General features: G+C 36.7%; 1 protein-coding gene and 1 long non-coding RNA gene across 4 annotated transcripts; one reads left to right on the forward strand and one right to left on the reverse strand.

The window, feature by feature from the left end:
- LOC105421777 (uncharacterized) lies at positions 1-18,048 on the forward strand. Of its 3 annotated transcripts, none has more exons than XR_016053017.1 (3): positions 1-343; positions 653-733; positions 16,936-18,048. It is a non-coding gene; the product is annotated as an uncharacterized LOC105421777 (long non-coding RNA). The 3 variants fall into 3 exon arrangements; XR_002283493.2 differs by lacking the exon at positions 16,936-18,048 and adding an exon at positions 13,110-13,612; XR_016053018.1 differs by lacking the exon at positions 16,936-18,048 and adding an exon at positions 1,667-5,409.
- Positions 14,450-16,969, reverse strand: LOC18448856 (transcription factor MYB8). The gene has a single exon (XM_088863332.1). It carries the CDS (start codon positions 16,150-16,152, stop codon positions 15,388-15,390), a length of 765 nt encoding a protein of 254 aa, XP_088719458.1. The 5' UTR covers positions 16,153-16,969; the 3' UTR covers positions 14,450-15,387.
- Positions 18,049-21,060: the final 3,012 nt, after the last annotated feature.

The raw sequence follows: 21,060 nt of genomic DNA on the forward strand, positions 1-21,060 counted from the left end.
TTTGGCTTGTTTGAAAGGAATGAACCGTTCAGCGTAGATGAAGACACGAAGGTTCGTTCCGTTGAACTGGAAAAGCGTAAGGTGAAAGATGGTTGGGGAGAACGTTTGGTCGACCTTTGATAAAATCAATGACATTTTTCCACAAGAAAAATGCTTGAAAGAGAGAAGCAGCCAAGTTGAAGAGAGCAACTAACGGTCAATCCCAACACTAACGAATCCTCTCCGCCCTTCAATCTTATATCTCTCTGCTTCTCCTTTGAGCTCGCCATCACTTCCCTTCCTTAGAGATTGCCACTCTCGCAGTGTTCTCAAGTTTCCTCGGTGTACCTGATGTCATTTGCAGGTGAGCATCTCCGCTGTTTACAATTAATTTTTGTGCTGGCAAAAGAGGATGCTACTCGAATGGCTTTGTCTGTCAACTGATTTCGAGCGGAAAGAATTATGACATCTTTGGCGTTATACTGTATAAATTCTTCTAAATTTATGAGGAGATCAATATAAAGGGTTGAATTAACGTTTGAAAAGTAAAATGGAACTTCTAATATGCTGTTTAATTGAGGAAAAATTTGCTCCATTTTTTGGTCTTGTTTATACAGATATGTGTGTATTAAGCCGCCATTCCCTTCAAATTCACCTATGGCATTTTTTACAGGACAACATGTGAGAGAAGATCATGTTTTGAACAATTCCTTGCTTTGTGGTTTCTCATCAACACTCTCAGCATTCGATGCAGGTTAGTGAGCCCCAATGCTTTGCAATTCTTGTATGTAAATACTATTTATATTTGAGGGTGTGCCTGTGTTGTTTTTTTTTCTTTTGGGTAATTTTCAGTAGGGTTAATGGGTTTTGAATTAGTTAGTGGTTTTTAAAGCTGTTAGTGAAAATAAAAGCCACAAAGTGTTGCTAAAATATAAGGTGTGCTACCACCACAACCTCACCCCTACTTGTTTTTGAATTAGTTAGTGTCTGAGTTTGTTTGCCACAAGAAGCACAATGCAGAGAGAGAAGAGGCATATTTTTCTCACTCAAAAAAGGCATGGTGACTCTGGCGTGGTAGCTCTTTCTTGGTCAACTACATTTGATCTTGGTCAACTACATTTGATCTGAGTTTAATAAGAAGAAGCATTGTTGTCCCCTTAATTGTGAAATGTAAAGCTCTAAACATAATGAAAATCGAGCATATATTTCATTTAAAAAAAAGTCGAGCATATCTATAAAAAATTTAAAATTTAAAAAATAAACAGTCTAGATAATACGTTACAAGTTATAATATTTTTATGACTTGATTTTTCTATTTTTTTTATATCCATTCATCTTGAAGTTAGGATGATCAATTCAATTTGAGGGGTTTTTTAGCACCATAATAACCTTTTCTAATGGATTTTTGAAATGAACCTCGCATGACACCTTACAAAAACTTTTCTCTAAAGAAACCTTGTCCTTTTATTACATTGTATAAAGATGCCAAGGATTTTGCCCCAACTCAAGTAATAAGACCCCTCTAAAATGGTATTTGATCTTTTTGAATTTGCTAATTAGATTTTTTCTATTTAGTCAACTAGAAGTTGGGTTTTGCATGCAAAATAGGAATATAACATCCAGGTTGTTTTGGTAATTTTGGGGTTGAGGGCAGAATAGTCATTTGTCATTTTCTTGTGGGCACCAGTGTTTTCAGGGTCGTTTAATCCACCAAACGGCTTCGTTCAGCAGTTAGGACTCGAGAGAGATATCATCAACTGCCAGTCACACCTAACATCCTTCTTACGGGTCTCAACCAAACAATGTCTTATTCCTTACACTAGTGAAATCCAACCATTACCTATGTAAATGTTTCCTATTATTTTAGTTTGGACGCGTTTAGCATGCGGCCAGTTCGCATATTGTAGAAATATTGGCTTGACAATAAATATTTTTTTTAAATGTAATTTAATCTTAATTTTTAGAGAATATATAATCTTTAATATTGAGATCATGAATATAAAAAAGAAAAAAAAAATTGAAAATTAGAAATAACAATTGTATTCAGAAATCTTTTGGACTGTTACTTATAATTGTTTTTAAATTAACTGCCTATTTGCATCTATTTTTAAAATAAATGCTTTATACTTCTTGACTGCATATTATAGAAATGCGGTCCAACTTTGCCTTTAGTTTTATGTCGAAACCTCCCTCCACATGGTGAAACCTTCCGTTATGGATTAATACCTGGCATATTTCCCTGTGATTGAACGTCCACGGACAGCATATCGCTCACCCATTCCCAATACTGACAGTGGATATGAGTTGTAGTTTGAGGACCATGGGCATTTAGATCAGTGTAGGAAAGATCGAGTCGGGCTGATTAATTAGTCATGGACCGAGCCGATAGTAGGGCCAAGTCCGACTTAGTCGGCTGATTAGGGTCAAGTTTTGTAATATTAAAAAAATGGGGTTAAAAGAACCTGGAAAATTTTATAAGAAAATTATAAAAAAAGATAAAATTTTATATGTACTGTTTTGTTTTTTATATTGTCACATAAAATAAGTGAAAAGAAATTATTATGGGCATATTTGGGTTCCGAACAAAATTTTTAGGCACCTGAGGCAATACTTTTTCAGTGAATAAGTAATTAAAAGAAATTACATATTGTACAATAATAAAAAATACTGCTCAAAAGTAGTAAAATTAATGATGGGATTCGGGATTTTCTAGAGTTTTGCTATCAAGGTTGTCTGGAAAAAAAAATCGCTATGAAGCCTAGTGGATTCTATAGGGCAGCAACAATACCTCCTTGCCAAATAAGAATGCTACCTTGTAAACTTTCTAGGCCGTAGTCATCTAGACATTGAAACTATCCATGCTCCTCTCCTCCTTAGCCTATATTTTGTCCCTCATCGGCGTTGTCATTATCCTGAATAATTAGCCTATGGTGCATGCCATTATCCTGAATAATTAGCTTATGGTGCATGTCACCTGTGTGTCTCTGTTCAGGGGTTTAGCTGTTATGCCTAGCTCTCTCAACTTCTTCCCAAACCAATCTAAGCCCCTCTTCTTCCCCAGTGGAGGTCCTAGTACCTTGCGACACCTCGCACTCTATGACTGCGGAAGCCTGCAAAGTCCATTTTTGGACCTGCAAAAAGCTTTTAACATGCTTTTTCCATAACATGGCAGAAATCACCCTATTTTTTTTGATAAGTTGCTGATTAGTTTTGCAAATCGACCGATTAGTGTATAAATTGGCCCATTTGTATTATAAATTGGCTGATTAGTGCACTGTAGGGATATGTCCCAAAAGGTGGCCTATGAAATCAGGAATACGTGGGCCATGCCAGTGCCTGAGTCCAAGTTAATGGGCAAACTTTTCCAACACTGGTTTAGATCGACTTATCAGTAGTTGTATCGTAAGCATAAACATTAATGCCTTGTTAAAATGATAGAAGAAGATCGAAAGTAAGAAAAATGATATTTGGGAACTTTAACAAAAGACCCTAAGTAATGCATTTGTGTAAATTCCAAAGGCAAGGCTATGATGAGTTAGCTGATTCTCTATTCTTATGTGTCCTCCTCCAAAATTTTTAAGGGTGAGAATCTCAACCATAGTGAACATAAATTTGGAACATAAATTTTAAGGGTGAGAATCTCAACCATAGTGAACGTAAATTTTTAAGGGTGAGAATCTCAACCATAGTGAACATAAATTTGGAAAAATAAAAAATAAATAAAAATTCATTATCTTCGATATATATTTTTAAACTGCTCATTTTATATATGGATGGAGATTCTATGAGTCAACTATATCTATTCACTTGTCTCCTTCCAAAATCATATTGCATATGGATTTTGGATCCAAAGTTCTAGGGATTCATAATTATAACGATCATACTATTAAAAAAAAAACATTGTTTTAAAATTTAGAAGTGTGTTCTTTTAGATTTTTTTACACCCTTTCGTTTTAGATTTTAGTCAGGTACCCTCTTTTTAATGTACATCTTAAAGATGGACATTTGATGCTGAGGGAACACATGCATCCCTTGACTGATGGAATACTTTACCTTTAGACTAGTAGGACACTATTAAAGGATAAGGTTTCATTGAGTCGGCTGACTCATCTATTCAAATGTCTCCTGTCTCCAAAATCTATTTAGAGATGGATTTTGGAATTAAGATTTTTGAGAATGAAAATCTCAACCATGATCGGTAGGAATCTAATATAAAAATAAAAATTAAAAGTAGAAAAATGAGATTTCTTTTATATATGATTTTAGCAACGTGGTTTTAAATTTAGGTGGGACCGCCATTTTATGACATCCATCTACAAGGATGTTTATTGCAGCAGGGGACGATATTGTAGAAGTGTCTCTTGACGCACATACTACTTTTCGTTTTTGATATCCATCTCAATGGCGGATATTTAATGCGTTGGGGGACACAGCTGTTTTTAATTGTATCCTCAGCGCATCAAGTACTTTCTCAATTTGTATTGATCTTCGCAGCACAAGTCACTTGTCATAAGTTGTCCAAGAGGCAATTAACCTTCATCACCTATGTCAAAATAACGGTTGGACTTGATGGCCCGACCAATCGAGTTCGGGTCTGGACCCAATGGACTTGACAGGTCGGCACCGGTTGGGCTGGGGTCTGGTGAACTGAACCTGACCTAACTTGACCTTGTATTTATATTGTAAGGTACATATAAATATATAATAACTATGTGCGATAAAATATGTATTATAAAATATATATAGCAATTTGTTATATATTTTTATTTCATGACCCAAACCAGACATGATTTGGTGGGTCGGGCTTAGTTCCAATTGACTAGGACCCGATCTGGGTCTGGGTCATTTCTGGGTCTAACCTAAACCTAGTTAGGTTGGGTCTGGTCCAAGTCGACCCAAACCCATCTAACCGATTCTCAGCCCTGACCAATTTTTCTCATGAGCTATGGGTGTCAAACACTAGTATCTTGCTTTTCAATAAGCGGAAAAGTTTACATAGAGCCAAGGCTCTTAACAATCAAATCTGAGCCTACCTCAAAACTTTCACTAGAAGAGGTTATTTTGATGCCCAAATATCTTCAAATTGATCATCTCGACATCAAGATGCATGGAGATGAGAAAAAAATGCATTTCAAGTTTTGGAAATAGTATATTTTGTAATGCATTTTTGAAGCGTCAATTTTTAATATTTTCAAGTGTTCATAGATTTGTCAATCTACGCTATTTTTTGAAGCTTTAAACTTCATGTATAAATATAAAAATATATTTTAAGGCTATCACAAAGATTTCAAGTATTGAAACCACATTTCTCGATACTATTTGAAAGTAGGCTCTAATTTGATTGTTTAGAGCCCGGGCTTTATACAAACTGCACCCTTTCAATAATGATATCTATACTACAGCCACAATTAAGGGTCGACACAATAAAAAGAGTCTTTATCCTTAAAAAAAATGTACGGTAGATCCCTAGAAATATAAGAAATTATGGGCGACCCAAGCACGAAATTTTCTTATTTTTAAGATATATTAAATCGCATCCCTGTTAGAATAGGGATAAAAGAGACATACATGTACGTGGATATAACAAGTACATAGTGTATGTATGTCAATGCTTTATCTCTCTGACACGCGTTGTTAGGTCTATTTTAGACAAATCTTCCCCACGGAAAGGAATCAAATAGATATCTTTCTTTGATAGAGTAAACATTGATTGGATAGCAGTCTTCAACAACATGAAAGATGCACTACTTTGGATAATCCTCCATCCTCTTGGGTTTTGGCAGTTCGACGGTTCCTTCATCCAGGCGTATTGGAGGATCATTAGGGTTTAGTCTTTGTCACAGTGTAAACCTCATTCATCTTTTGAGTTAAGCTCGGGCGCTGGTAAGAATTTGGGGAAGGAACCCAATTCCATTACTGTTGGGAGGTTTGTGTTAGTTGTTTTTGTGTGGGCTGGAGAGCTTGTTGCACCTCTTGAGGTTGTTGGGCATGCGACTTTGCTTGAGAAACATCAGTTCTTAGGAACTTTTGAGGTGAAGCTACCAACTGGGCTATGGAATATTGCCCCTTGGCCGGGTTAATTTTTGCAGCCATATCCCCCTCTTTCTGATTACGGGTTCAATTCCCGTGACTGCTTCTTTCTCGATTGCCCCCATTGGGCGATTCATAGATTGACCAGCCAAAATCCCTCTTGAGCCCCTTGACTAGCTTGACCCTCATGCATGCCTGCCTGACCAGAACTCGGGTCACATGCCCCAGAGGCACACTTGCCAGGCATCTGACTTCAAAACAACCACCTAGCACTGGTAAAGCTCATACAATTCAAAGGGAAGCTCAGGCAATTCAAAGGGAGATTGGCGTTGTAGGCCTAAAGGTATGCCCCCATTTCCTTTGGGCAGACTCGAGAGGGCTTGGGGTCAACGACCTTATAAACTGAGGGAATGATTGCCCTTCTCGAAATGCCACGCCATGTGATCGGGTTAGCATCTTGAGAGAGAGATTTCATGGCCATCCATTTTTTAAGGCACCAAGGTTTTAAGAGCCGTGTAGAGGGTTGAAGGCACGTTGGACTAGAAGTGATTTGGTTATAGGCATGAGCCGAGGTGGATATGGGTGTAGGTCTTGGGGTAGGCAAGTTTATGGATCCCCTTCCAAAAATCAACACAGGTCAGGAGGTCATCAGGTCACTTCTCGAGATTTAGTGTGCTAAAGCAGGGTCTTAGAGTTGATTTCCTAGCTGATTATTTAACCAAACTGCCACCAGTATAGCCATCCACTCTGGAGATAACATGTCCACCCATCCTGGAGCTAGGGTGGGTGCCCATGCTAGAAACAATACATCCACCCACCCTGGAGCAAAGGTAGGTGCCCATGCTAGAAATGACACAGCCACCCACTTAGACCTAGGGTGGGTGCCCATGCTAGAAACAATACATCCACCCACCCCAGAGCAAAGGTAGGTGTCCATGATAGAAATGACACAGCCACCCACCTAGACCTAAGGTGGGTGCCCAAGCTAAAAACAACACAGTCACCCACCTTGAAGCTAGGGTAGGTGCCCATGCTAGAGGCAGCATGTACACATGCTAGGACTAGTGTGGCTACCCATATTACGGGCAGCTTGGCTACCCACCCTGGGAGTAGTGTAGCTACCCACACTAAGGGCAGTGTGGCTACCCATGCTAGGAGCAGTATGCCGACCCAACTGGGGAGTATCGTACCCACACTAGCTTGAGTGTGGGTTCTGGCAGTGAAGAGGATTGGAGTGGATGTATGGCCTCCGACACGTGCTGATTTAAGGGAGATAGGGATAGACCCGACTAGGATAAAAGCTTAGGAGGCCATGAAGTTTATAGGACTGGTTTGAATAAACTTGAGGCTTAAGTCAGGCAAGATTTGAGGAAGTCTGGTTTGGGGTGTAGCAGTGCTCCGTGGTCACCAGAAAAGATGTGTCGTTAAAAGGTGCTCATATATGTGTGTTGGATGACTCGATAGACAAGATAAAACCCATAACCAAATGCACATGATTAAAACAACGATCTTTTTATTGCTTATAATAAAGCAAGTACAAGGTGCGGGACTTTTGCTCTTGGGTCCATCAGAACCAGCCTCTTAGACCTCCGGTTTACAAAATACTGGGGATGACCTTGCTCTTTAGGATAGGCGATGGTAACGAACCTAGTGAGCGCAACCCTCAAGCCGGCCAAAGAATCTAGCTTCCCAAAGCAACCAAAATGTACCCCAGTCCTACCTAGCCTTCACCTACTACGAGGCTAGGAGCTAGAAGTGAAAAGTTATGAAGTTGGGGTATTTGGAAGTTTTAGGTTATTTAAGGAATAGAGCTTTCTTGAATTTTGGACTTCCTAGGGAGTACTTGAAAGGTATTTTTGGGATTTTAAAAATATGTGAGAGTAATTTGGATAGCATGGAGAAGCTTAGGGGTAATTTAGAAAATTAAGCATACTTTGTTTCTCTTAGGTTGTCTCTTAATCTCAAGTATCTAACCCTTAAAAATAAGGAGTAAGAGGGTTTTTATAGATGTGGAAAAATCTGGGTGGGTAGAAAATCAAAAGCTTGATTCAAAGAGGGGTGGATTATTAAAAATAAGTTTGGGCTAAGGCTGAAAATGACCAGAATGGAAGTTTAAATTTTGAAATTTTCAATTATTTTCCCTTGAAGAGGCTTACTTTTCCATTTGCCACCAAAACCTATCAAATTGGGCCATTTTACCGACCTTTTTTATGCAAATTTCTTACGTAAAATTGTAGGGCAATCGACCACGATCATTTGCAACAAATTTGAGCAAAAATCGTTCTCAATTCGTCAAGTTTCACTCATTTTGAATTTTTATTTTTTATTTTCGATAAAAATTGTATACTCATTTCTACACCTTGTCATTGTGCCCAAATTTGCCCGCTATTTGGTTATTAGCCGGTATATTCTTGTGGTAGGCGTCAAAACCAATTTTGATGAAAATTTTGGCTCAAGATGATGTCGGATTGGAGAGATATGGCTCTTTTATTTTTTTACTATTTTTGGCAATTGCAGTCTCATAAATTTAAGCAATTTCTCACTCGAATTCTTCCTTTTAATTGGATTTTGATCATGGATTTTCATATATGGTTGTGTTTATCTCTGAGTTAGTAAGCTCATTGTAAAAGTTTGGCTCAAATTACTATACAGATAGTGAGATATCACCGAGAGAGCTGAGGTCATTGGCACTGATATACATCGCTTATTGCGAACCTCCAAAATTTTGGCTCAATATAACCTTGATCCTAGTGGAGAAACCCAATGAACCGTACATGGATCAAAGCCCCATGGGGGAAGGAGTAACAAATTGAAATTTTGGCTCATTTAGCTGTAGGAATTGGGTAATATAGGGCCTGACTTTTTGCAAAAAAAAATTTGTTGCTTGTTGTAATTCCCATGAAGATGAAGGACCAAGACAGGATGGAGAAATCTTGTGAGAAATCTTATACCATGTGAGAAATCTCCATTTTTTTGTATTCAACTTGTGGGAGAAAATCTTATATATGTACATAAAGGTCATTACATTATATAGCCTTTGTGATATACACAAAGGAAAGGAAATATCCTAATACAACATGCATGATCGAGGAAAGATCATCATATATATATATATATATATATATATATATATATATATATATATATATATATATATATATATATATATATTCATAAAATAAACACAATTTCACAATTTCACAATTTCAACCTTCGAGGTAATGAAATATCAGCTAAACATAGACTTAAGCTAACAAATCAACTCAATTTTGTCATCAACTACCCACTTGAGAAGCATGTTGACCATGTCCAAGTAATGCACCACGATGAAAATTCTAAGTAAGAGAGTCCTTATATGTGAAGTCTAGCAGATATCTGCCATGCTATAGGATTATCACCAAAATGCTTCTAAAGCAAAACAGAAAAGATGTCTAATAATGAGCAAGATATATCATACTTAAAAAAAAGATTCCCCAACCATGTAGAACCCAATGCAATCAAATGCTTAAATCCACATTCACAACAAAAATATAATACAAGTAATGCAATATAGACACAGAGATGGAAAAATAATTATTCCCTATTAGGGTAGAAAACTAACTATTTTTAGTAAATTGCTAATCATTTATCCGTGATTATTCTTTTTTCCATTTAAATACCAAAAGGAGAATTTATTAATATTTATTGCAATATAAATAGTCACATGAAGCACATAAGTAACCTATATCACTGCCATCACAAATATGACAGTAAATTATAAGTATCAATAAGTTCAAAAACTATTTATAAATGTGAATAATATATGTGACATCTTCCTCAATCTCTTCACTTTTCCTATATTATCAACCCAAGATATTGAAAGTGCGCTCTTTTTGTACTTCCTAGTTGTCAATCTTAACTACTTCCTCGTTTCTGCTCCTATTATTGCTAAACTTGCATTTTATATACTCCATCTTAGATTCTAGAGCATCCCTCCAAAGTTTAACTTTATATTGATATCGTTTCGTGTCTCATCAATCAAAACTATTTCATATGTGAGCAACATGTACCCCAGTTCCTCATCTTGTAAGTGCCTAGTTAATTCTTCCATAATTAAGACAGAGAGATATAGGCTCAATGCTTACCCCTTATATAGAACTATTATTACTGAAAACTAATTCGCCTCTCCACTAGTTGTTCGTACACTAGTTAGCGCTCCATCGTACTTATCTCTCACTAATTCGATGTAGTGTCTTGAGACTCCTTTTTTTCCAACACCCACTAAGTCAAATCTCAAGGTACTCTATTATAAGATTTTTCTGTATCAATAAAGACCATGTGGATGCCTTTTCCTTTCGCCATAAACTTCACAATCAATTACATAAGTAGAAAAATATCCCATGTTTTTGACCTCCCTGGCATAAAACTGAATTATATTTCCAACATTTAGTCATTGCTTAATCAATTTCTTCCATAGCTTCATAGTGTTGCTTATAAGTTTGATATGTCGATAGTTCGCACAATTTTGTATGTCTTATTTGTTCTTGTAAATACGTACCACAATACTATTCCTCCATTCGTTTGACACTTTATTTATTCTTTACACCTTATTGAACAATTTAGTCAGCCAATCATTGCCAATCTCCCACATGCACTTCCAAACATCTATTGGGATTCCATCTGATCCTAAAGCCTTTCTTATCTACATCATTTTCAAAGCTTCTATCACTTTGATATCCTAATCCTATAAATGTATTTATGACCTCCGCCCTCATTTATGCCAATGGTTCTTTCTACTATTGTGTTTCTATTGTGTTCATCATTTAATAATTTCTTAAATAAGCTCTCCATCTTTTGTTGACTTCTTCATCCTTCACCAAGATCATTTGATCTCACTTTTAATTCTTTTAATATAGTATAGATCTCTGCACTTTTTCTCTCTCATTTTTGCTAATTTGAAGACATCTTTTTTACTTTTTCTTGTTCCCAGTTTACTGTATCAATTATCATAATTCTTAAGTTTCGTCTTACTTACTATTCGTTTAGCATTTTTTTTAACATTTACATTCTTCTAAGTTTTGATCATTTCTATTACACTGTTAAGTTTTTATAACATGATTGCTTTTCACTAATAGCCTTCTGAACCTTATTACTCCACCGCCACGTTTCCTTATCGAAATTTCTTTTTCCTATAGATTCTCTTAAAATTTATTTTGCCACTGTTTCAATACAGTCAGGCATCTTATTTCACATAACATTGACCTCTTGTTCAGAGTTTCATTTTCTTTCGTTAACTAATTTATCCCTAAATAAGTATACTTTCTCATTTTTAAATTCCACCCATTGTTATCAAAATCTCCTGAGCTAACCGCTAACCGCCCGGTTAGATTGGAACTGGTCAGTTGCCGGTTCCAATTTTGGGCGGTTAGGGTGATCAACTGGTATTTTTAAAAAAAAATTCAAAAAAATGCATATAAATTCTTTAAAATAAGGAATTTGATTTGTAATACATTTTTAAATAATCTTTATATTATAGTGAAGATTAAAATTTGTTTTGGTCATTAATACTCACTGTTATATTTTCCCATGTTTTTTGTAGAAAATTTTAAAACTAGCCCTTGGAAAATATAAAATAGGTTAAAATCTATTTTTTAAATTACTTTTCAACTTCATTTGAATATGTTTTGTTTTAATCATCCTTTATATGCTTTTCATATTTTAGTAGATGTTTTTTTTTTTTTTAATGCTTTTTTTACTGCCCGGGATTTGCTCTGTTACAGCGGTTGAATAGGTTGGTTTACCGGTTAGGTCGGTTAAACCAGTTCCAGGCTCATGTCCAGTTAACCATTCCGGTTCGATTTTGTGAACACTGATTCCACTGCCTAGTTCTTGGACACTTATTAATTTCACCCCTTCTCTTCCATGTCTTTGTGTAAACGTCCATAACCATGAGCATATGTTGGGTAGTCAAACTCTCTCCTGGGATAACCTTGCAGTCTTTATATGATGGTCGACCTACCTTCTTAACTAGGAAGAATTCTATCTGGCTGTTATGTAATCTACTTTTATAGGTTATTAAATGTTTATCTTGCTTTTTAAAGTAATTGTTTGATATTTCTAAGTCGTAGGCCATAGCAAAATCTAAAATAGCCTCACCTATCTCATTTCTTTCACCAAATCCATATCTCTCATGTACCCCTTCATATCCTCTACTATCCTACCCTATATGACTATTTAAATCCCCTTCTAAAAAAGTCCTTTCTCTATTTGGTATGTCTATGACCTCCCAAAATTGTCTTTTAATTCTATCATCTAATCCTACTTGTGGTGCATAAGTACTAATTATATTAATTATCTCTTCCTCTAATACAACTTTAAAAGATAACTACTTTATCTTTTAAATCTTTGTATATTATTATGTCTATATTATTTCTTTTACTATCCTTTCATGTATAGCAAAGTTTATACCCATCTATTAATACATAACAGTATAGTGTTTTATTTAAACATTATGCGTAATGGTGGCAATTGATAAAAAAAATCTCTTTATCACTTTAACTCACCATCACTGCATTTGAAGTAAAAATGAGGTTCCCGAAAAAGATAAAGAAATAGTCTCGTGCAGTTTGTTGATCCTCTCAAGTAGTAGGTCTTCAGCGAGGAAGTGGTAGTGTTCTCAAGGGAGCACAATATACATGCTAGAAAAAGAGGTCTCATAGTAATAGTTTATAATTATTTCGAAATTGCAAAAGTTTCTTCCCCTTTTGATTCTTTTTTTTTTTTTTTGGGGTAATTCAGTAGTGGTGATGACAAGCCCCTGCCGTTTTTGAAATAGTTAGTCGTTTAGGAAGCTATCTGGGGAATAGAAGCTACAACGTGCAATTGAAGTATGGGGTGTGCTACTAGTGGCATCCCTTCTTCTCTTTGAAAGACCTCCCTTACACCACACCCTTTGTGGAAGCTTTGAAGGAAGTCTCTCCCCCCCCCCCCCCCCCTACCCTCCTCTAGAACACATATACACTATCTAAAACTATATATATATATATATATATATATATATATATATATATATATATATATATAACACAAAGTTTCTCTAAAACTCTCTCAATGTGGCCCAGCTATGAAGAAAGGCTGTTCAAAGAAGTGAAGAAATAGACATGCATGCAAAGCATAGATAAGGACTCTCACCCTCTCAATACAGACTCTCAGCTCCATGTAGATGAAACTCACCTTCAAGCCCCTTCTCAAATTCTCAACCAAAGGCTGGCTTCTGGGATATCATACTTGACCCAAGCTTCTCCCTCTTTCTACTTCTCTAACAATTTTGATATCTCACTCACTATTTTGATACACAATTACTTTTATAATTAAGAACGTGGGCATAGTCCCCTCTCTCTCTCTCTCTCTCTCAATTTCATGTTTCAGAATGGAGGGATTTGCTAATAAAGTTCTTGTTAGGACTTCCTCGAATACTTTTAAGGAATCAATGACTCACTCTCCGACATAGTGTTGCTCTCATTATCTCAATGTCAATGAATTCTATCTAATAGTTTGCTATTGAGATCATGGCCCTATTAGTTTCACATATTCAATGGAAATGGAAATAAACCATTCTAGTGCCCTTTCTTATCCCATTTCTTCTTTCCACACATTTTTTCTATTTCAAGAACTTTAACGCATAAAACTTTCAAAGCTTTTTTGGTAAAATACTATGAAACAAATAAATGTGCATTCATATTTTGTGAATCCTAATATGAGCAGACAACCAATGAAAGTCTATTTGCTACTTAACGAGCTTGCATGATCATTACCAACTTGATTAGTGAAATGGCTTCTTCTTGTTTCAGCACATAGAGCTAGAATAATATTTTTTCTGTGAGATTCATTTTCCTTGACGACAAAATCATTTAGAATTAGATTTTTTTAAAAAAAAAAAAATGATGTTCCTAAAGAAGAATTTCAAAGGGAATATCCTTATTATGAGATATATTCTTATTGAACACATCTCCAGCAAAGGTAGTGAAGCTTTGGATATAGAAGATGCTATTGGATAGTGATAATGAAATTGCTAATAGATGTGAAATTTCTCATTTTCTTGCTCCTAGATGATGTTGTTATGCCACCCATGATATTCAAAATTTTATGATAATAACGAAATGCCTCAGCAATGCATATGTGAACTAGAGATCGTACACGAACAATATAGGGGAACATAATGTGAGGAAAAGAATGCAGTTAGATCTTTTTCTCAGATAAATGCATAATTTTATTGAGAAAACAATCCAGCAAGCCACCTGTGATCAAAAGCTTGTTTATCCCATTCTCTTTATCAATGCTGAAAATATAACCAATAAAATATGTTTCTTGACCAGGATGGATGCCTATTCATGTAGAAATTTCTTGCTGCATGTTTGGAAGCACGGCCCATTAAAATTCTATACATACTAGATCAGTTGTAGAAAGCATCATGACAGCTGAAAGAAATGGTGAAGTTTCAAGAGGCTTGAAGTTCAGGTGGCTTGCAAGATAGTAATATACACTTATGTACATCATTAGATTCATTTACTCTATATTCTATTTTTAAAAGAATGAACTCTATGACTATGAATTTATGAAATGGAAAGAGGAATTTTTATTTGATAATATGAGAGTTAAAAGTTCATTTGGTATGTTTGATTGAAAGGATACTCTTATTTACATCATTAGTTACTCTAGTATGCTATCAACCCAAAGAGCTTTCAACTCGGTAAGATTGCATCGACAGTATTCTTTGTGGAGATCTTAGACATGCACCATTAAAAACCTCAACAATACAAAAGCATTCTTAGACATGCACCATTAAAAACCTCAACAATACAAAAGCATTCTTAGACATGCACCATTAAAAACCTCAATAATACAAAAGCATTCTCATTACATTCAGATAAAAGTAGTCTCATAATACATCAAATAACATATTTTAACACTTGCAAATCATACAATATAAAAGTTTTTATGCATACCATGTCAAACAAACAAAAAAAAACACACTTAATATACAATCCTAATCTACTCGGAGGCTCTCTGGATACAAATTTGAGGGCTTGGGTAGGAAGATATTTAAATATCGACACTACTGAGTACTGTTTCTTATTTGGAGATATAATAGACATAAATCAAACACTGTAATGCAAGATTCTTACAAAGAGAAGATGAAAACAGTGCTTAGTATTTGTCCATGGAAGGACCCTCTTGGTTACTGTTGGCCGACGATGGCAGTAAACCCCCATCCCAATAAGGGAAATGGGGTGCACTTGCACTCGTCGTCTCTGGTGCAACGATATGCTAGTGCTGCTCTTGCAAAAAGAAGTCGTCATCGTCATTAATAAGAGAATCGAGGAACGAGGAGAACATGTCTTAGTAATATTCATCCTCTCCCCCGAGATTGATCCTAGGGTTTCCTATTTTCACCCCTTTCTTTGCCCTCATGGGGGTTGTCTCGAGCCCAAACTCTTCCTCACAAGAGTACTGCAACCCTACATCATTTCCGCTCCCATCCTCGTCTTCCAAACCCTCAGAATTAGGGTTAGGGAGAGGGTTTTCAAGAGGAAAGCTGGTGGAAGGATTAGGGTTTTGTGGAATTCGAGAGCTTTCAATAATGGGAGAGATTACATCCTTATTATTAGGGATCTGAAGAGGGTCAGGAGGAGGAGAAGACAAGAGCGGTTTGTGGGTCCTTGGGTCAATGCCCTGAGAGATGAGCTTCTTTGAGAGGTGAGTGTTCCAGTAATTCTTGATCTCATTATCAGTGCGTCCCGGGATCCTACCAGCGATGAGGGACCACCGGTTTCCAAGGAGGCGATAGAGTCGAAGGATGAGGTCTTCCTCGTCGGCCCCAATGCGGCCGCGTTTTACACAAGGCCTAAGATAATTCATCCAACTCAGTCGGCAGCTCTTTCCGCATCGCAGGAGGCCGGCGTGCTTTGGGAGAGTCCGCCAGCGGCCCTCACCCTCGCTACCAATGTAAGCAGCCAGCACCTCGTCCTCCTCCGGGGTCCATGGCCCTAGCTTCAGACCCACCTTACTGCAGCACGGCGTCGGTCCCCCACTCCCTCTGCTGCTTCTACCACTCGTCCTTCCTGCCGCTGCTGCCGCAGGAACAGATGATTGAGGGCTCCTCATTGTTGGTTTCCAGCTTTAATCTCTGGCTCTGATCCTGCTGTTGTCTTCGTCTTCTTTTTATTCGTTTTTAGGTCTCTGATTTGTGATGGCAGAGAGGGAGAGGCACTTCTGCAAATGGGTGGAGATACAAAAGCTAGAGAGTTATAGTGTTTGGTGGGAGGGAGAGTTATACTGTCTAGAGAGAGTGTCAAGTACCTCACCTGAGTCAGAGAGAGAAAGAGAGATAATCAGATAGAGATAGAGATAGAGAGAGGAGAGAGAGAGAGTCACATATAGTTAGAGAGAGAAAGAGATTCTTTGATTGGGTATCAGTTGTGGGGCCGGGGAGCGGGGCGTTTGCTTCTCAGGGGAGGTTACCGGCCACGTGCGGTTCACACTTGTTTTTTTTTACCTCTTTCACTCTCTACATGTTATGATAATTCAGTTTGCATCGTCTTCTTCTTTGTTTTTGTTTATGTGTATTCTCTTTTTTATTCTTTCCTATGATCAGATGTTGAGGGGAAAGGTTGCAGAACTCCGCTTGCTTTCAGCCTTTCTCCCAGCAATTGTATTTTGGATTGCAAAAAAAAATAGGAAAATTTATAGAAAAAATTATAAAAAAAAAAAAAAATCAATACTACACTTTCTATGCAACTTACCTCAACCTAATTTTTTGTCTCGTTTTTTTCTCTACAATACACATTCTACGCAAAAACCCCCAACCAAATAAAAAAAAAATACCTAAACTACCTCATGTACTTTTATCTTACCCATGCCTCTCTTTCCTCTATTCCACCAAAATAGGGGCTTCGGCAAATTGTAAATGTGATTCGGTACTAGGGCTCAGAAAGTGTGGTCCGGCAATAGGGCTCCGGCATTGTGTAAAATACGATCCAGCAGTAGGGCTATGGCTCTGTTGCAAGTGCGGTCTGGCAGTTGCAAAGGGCGATCTGGCTTTAGATGTTACGGGATTCCAAGCTACGGCACTATGTAAAGGGAATTTTGGCCATATTCAGTTTCCGTCTGGTTGTCTTAAGACGGTTCGACACTTGGGCAATTGCAAAGGGCGATCTGGCTTTAGATGTTAAAGGATTCCAGGCTCCGGCACTATGTAAAGGGAAGTCTGGCCGTATTCAGTTTCCGTCTAGTTGTCTTAAGACGGTTCGGCACTTGGGCAGTTGCAAAGGGCGATCCGGCTTTAGATGTTACTGGATTCCAGGCTCCGGCACTATGTAAAGGGAAGTCTGGCCGTATTCAGTTTCCGTCTGGTTGTCTTAAGACGGTCCGACACTTGGGTGCTGTGATGGTGAGGCTCCGGCACTATGTAAAGGGAAGTCTGGCAGTATTCAGTTTCCGTCTGATTGTCTTAAGACGGTCCGACACTTGGGTGTTGTGATGGTGCCTGTGATTGTGCGCTCCCGCAATGTGCTATTGGGGTGCCTTAGATGTTAAGGGATTCCAGGCTCCTGTACTATGTAAAGGGAAGTCTCAGTTTCGATCTAGTAGTTGTCATAAAATGGTCCAGCACTTGGGCACTCCGGTAATGTGATGGTGCGCAGCTCCCGCAATGTGCTAGGATCCAAAACTCAACATAAAACTTGGCCAAAAAGATTTTTGTGTAGGGGAAAGGCATTTCTGTCTAAAAAATGAACTTTTTCCCTTAAGGGTATTTGCATAGAAAGTTTGTTTTGGGGAAAAAGTAAGAGAAAAAGTTAGGTTGGGGTAAATTACATAGAAAGTATGCTTTTGGGGTTTTTTATAATTTTCCTAAATTTATATATGTACCATATTTATTTAGGGAAATTTACTATGTTTAAAAATTTAGGGAAATTTATATTTGTAGCATATTTATTTAGGGAAATTTATGTATATACCATATTTGAATATTGTTGTAATGGAGTAGTACAAATTTAAGGAGTATTTATATGGATGGTCACTGATTTCAACATTTAAACATCGGACAGGTACTTTTTTTTAGAAACACCGCACATCTCTTTTTTTTCTTTTCTTGTTTTATCCTAAGTCTGATGTTCCAGACTTTGGATCACTTTTTATTTTATTTTTTGATATTTTTGAAGTGTAGGGGATGGTCCAATGTTGGAAACATAGATCACCTAATACTTGTCCAATGTTGGATCATCTGACCGGAATTTTTTAAAAGAAAATAGGGCGGTCCAATATCTTTAATATCGTACTGACTTATTTATAGGAGTTGTTCATTGGATTGATCTAATATTGGAAATATCGAACATTCTTATTTTTCTTTTCTTTTAAAAAGAGCTTCGTTCTGATGTTGTAAACATTAGACTATGTACTTATAAAAAAATTATGAGTATTAAGTGATCTGATTTTCAACATCAGACCAATCCCTACACTTCAAAAAATTACTTTGGGCAAAAATAGGGGAAAAAAAAAGAGAAGGCATAGGGTGTTTGTGAAGAAAAGTACAAATTCTGGCGTGGAATGCCAACTACTACGACTAAAGGGGGGAAGCCAAGTATACTAAATGGCTTCGCTTCCTCCTTCTGGCGACACTCAAAGGGTGAGCTTAACTCGCTTCTACCTGTTTCCTGGCTCGTTTTAAGGTCTTAATCCACGTCTTTGGTTGGAACCGCAAGAGGCACATTCCCCTAAACAACCCTAGATCCCTAGGCTGGATCACGAAGGTGGCCCCCATTCTTGGAATTTCCTGCTTTCTTTTCCCGATCCCGAGGAAAGGAAGTTGAGGACAATGTTGTAAATATCGGATCGGTATCCTTTCGTATAAATACTTCCATAAATTTGTACCAATCCGTTATAACCATATTTTAATATAATATTGAGGTAAATTTTTCAAAAATTTAATTTACTGCCTCATAAGCTTTATTTTTTTTTTGACAATGTTACTAAAGCTTTATTAATCAGTCAAAGGTTACGGCCAATCAGAAAGGGAAAACATCTGAAATAAACAAATTCTGCATACACACCGTCGTTTTGCTAATCAATCGGCAATGTCATTAGCCGCCCTTTACATATGCTGAAATGAGATTTGGAGACCTTCACACATATCCATAATATTTAGCCATTTTCTCCTCAAGCTTTATTGTTTATATAACAAATGATAAAGAGATCGTCTTGACCAGTATTTCACTGAATCTGTGGGGTGGATGGATCGCTTACCTCATAGATATGTGTTGGATCACTGGATGTTGGATCGCAACTTCGACTGGACAGAAGCGACAATCTAGAAAAATATTAAAAAATTAAAATTAAAATTAAAAATAAGGATTAGTGGTGGGCATTACAGGGACCTAAAAAAAATATTAGATCAAATTGAAAACAAGAGAAAAATATAAAAGGGAGATTTTAGGGGTTAATTGGGCCAGGACCTATACCATCTTAAACTGGTTTGATAATGATCGATTCCCCATCCATACGGCTATTGTGATAATTGAGTTTTAAATCACTAGTTTTGACTAAATATTGAATGGATTATAGTGAACAAACGCATTTCTCTTTATCAACAAATAAGGAAAGAAAATTGTAAAATTTTAACTTAAGGAAAGAAAAATTAGTATAAATGCTTTCTCTATCTCAATAAGAATCGAGTGGAACAAAATTTTAGTTAAGAAAATATATAGAATAAGATTACGTAATAAAATTGTAATATGCAGAACCTATGATCAGTAGGTGGTGGAGGTGTTATCAAGGAGAGTAATGGTATTTTTGTCACTACTTTTGCCATCCCATTGGTACTGCCTATAACAGTTAGGTAGAATATATTGCGCTTAAAGAAGGTATTCATCTAGTTGTTCAGCAGAATTGCTTTCCTCTCCAAGTTGAAAGCGAATCATCCTTTTACTCATGAATTGCATTCATGATCATTGTCGTGCCCCATGGAGGCTACATACTGTTGTAGCTAATTGCGACTTTCCACTCATACATGGTCAATCTTCCACATCTTTCGCGATGCCAACATGATAGCCTATGCCCTTGCTAAGAAGGGATCGTTTAGTTTTGAAGCTACTATTTGGCGCTCTCGACCGCACGATTTTATTTTATTACTTTTACTTCATGGCTAGGCCCAACTGCCTTATTATAGGGTTGTAAAATAATGAATTGTTTCACTTCTTATTTTTTATGAATGGAAAAATAGGTAGGAGCCTTCTCCCCCAAAAAAACCAAGTGATTGGAGTGTGTAATTGACTTGTCACAAAGTGTAAAATAAATTTTCTTGAATATTGTGATACACTTAAGTCGCTCTAATTTTACATCCAATGACTTAAAATGATTGTGACCTCTTTTTACAAAAGGAGAAGGGTCTATATTATACAATCCGTTTGGTTAAAGACATTTGTAGAACTTTATTGGTAATAACAATAAGGAATTGTATATTGTGAAACCGTTTAACTTTAATACCCCAAATAATTGGGATAAAGCTTGGATGATGATGCTATGAGACTATTTATTATTAACATTCGAGGTCACAATTACTCTTAGCCATTAGATATCCAATAGGATGGCATGAGATATATCACGATGATCAAGAAATTTTTCTTTGAGCTTTCAATCCAGTTAAAGACCCATTCAAAAGTCACAACCATCGGAACTTGACAAATAATAGTGATTGTGACCTCTTTGTACCAAAAATAAATAACCTCTTTATATATTTTTTTTAACAAAAAATTAGATATTTCTTCTAACAAAAAATTAGATATTTCTTCTACAGGCAAACTTAATTATTCATATAGTTACGCAATGAGTCTAAACCAGATTTCTTATGGATTTAGGTTGTGAAAAGTCACTCTACACGCATCCATTTTAGATCTTACAAGGGAAAGGGAGGATTCCCTTTGTCCCTTTCACACACGCAAGCACATGCAAGCAAGCATTCATGAGCAAACGCACGGGAATAAATATTCACGCATGCAGAAAAGTGCAAAATCAAAA

The sequence above is a fragment of the Amborella trichopoda genome, chromosome 3 (genome assembly GCF_054954075.1).
Source record: "Amborella trichopoda isolate Santa Cruz 75 chromosome 3, AtrichopodaSantaCruz75HAP2 v2.0, whole genome shotgun sequence".
NCBI classification, from domain to species: domain Eukaryota; kingdom Viridiplantae; phylum Streptophyta; class Magnoliopsida; order Amborellales; family Amborellaceae; genus Amborella; species Amborella trichopoda.

Excerpts from the sequence above, each read along its gene's own strand:
- LOC18448856 (XM_088863332.1), bottom strand. The coding sequence starts at position 16,152 with ATGAGGAGCCCTCAATCATCTGTTCCTGCGGCAGCAGCGGCAGGAAGG.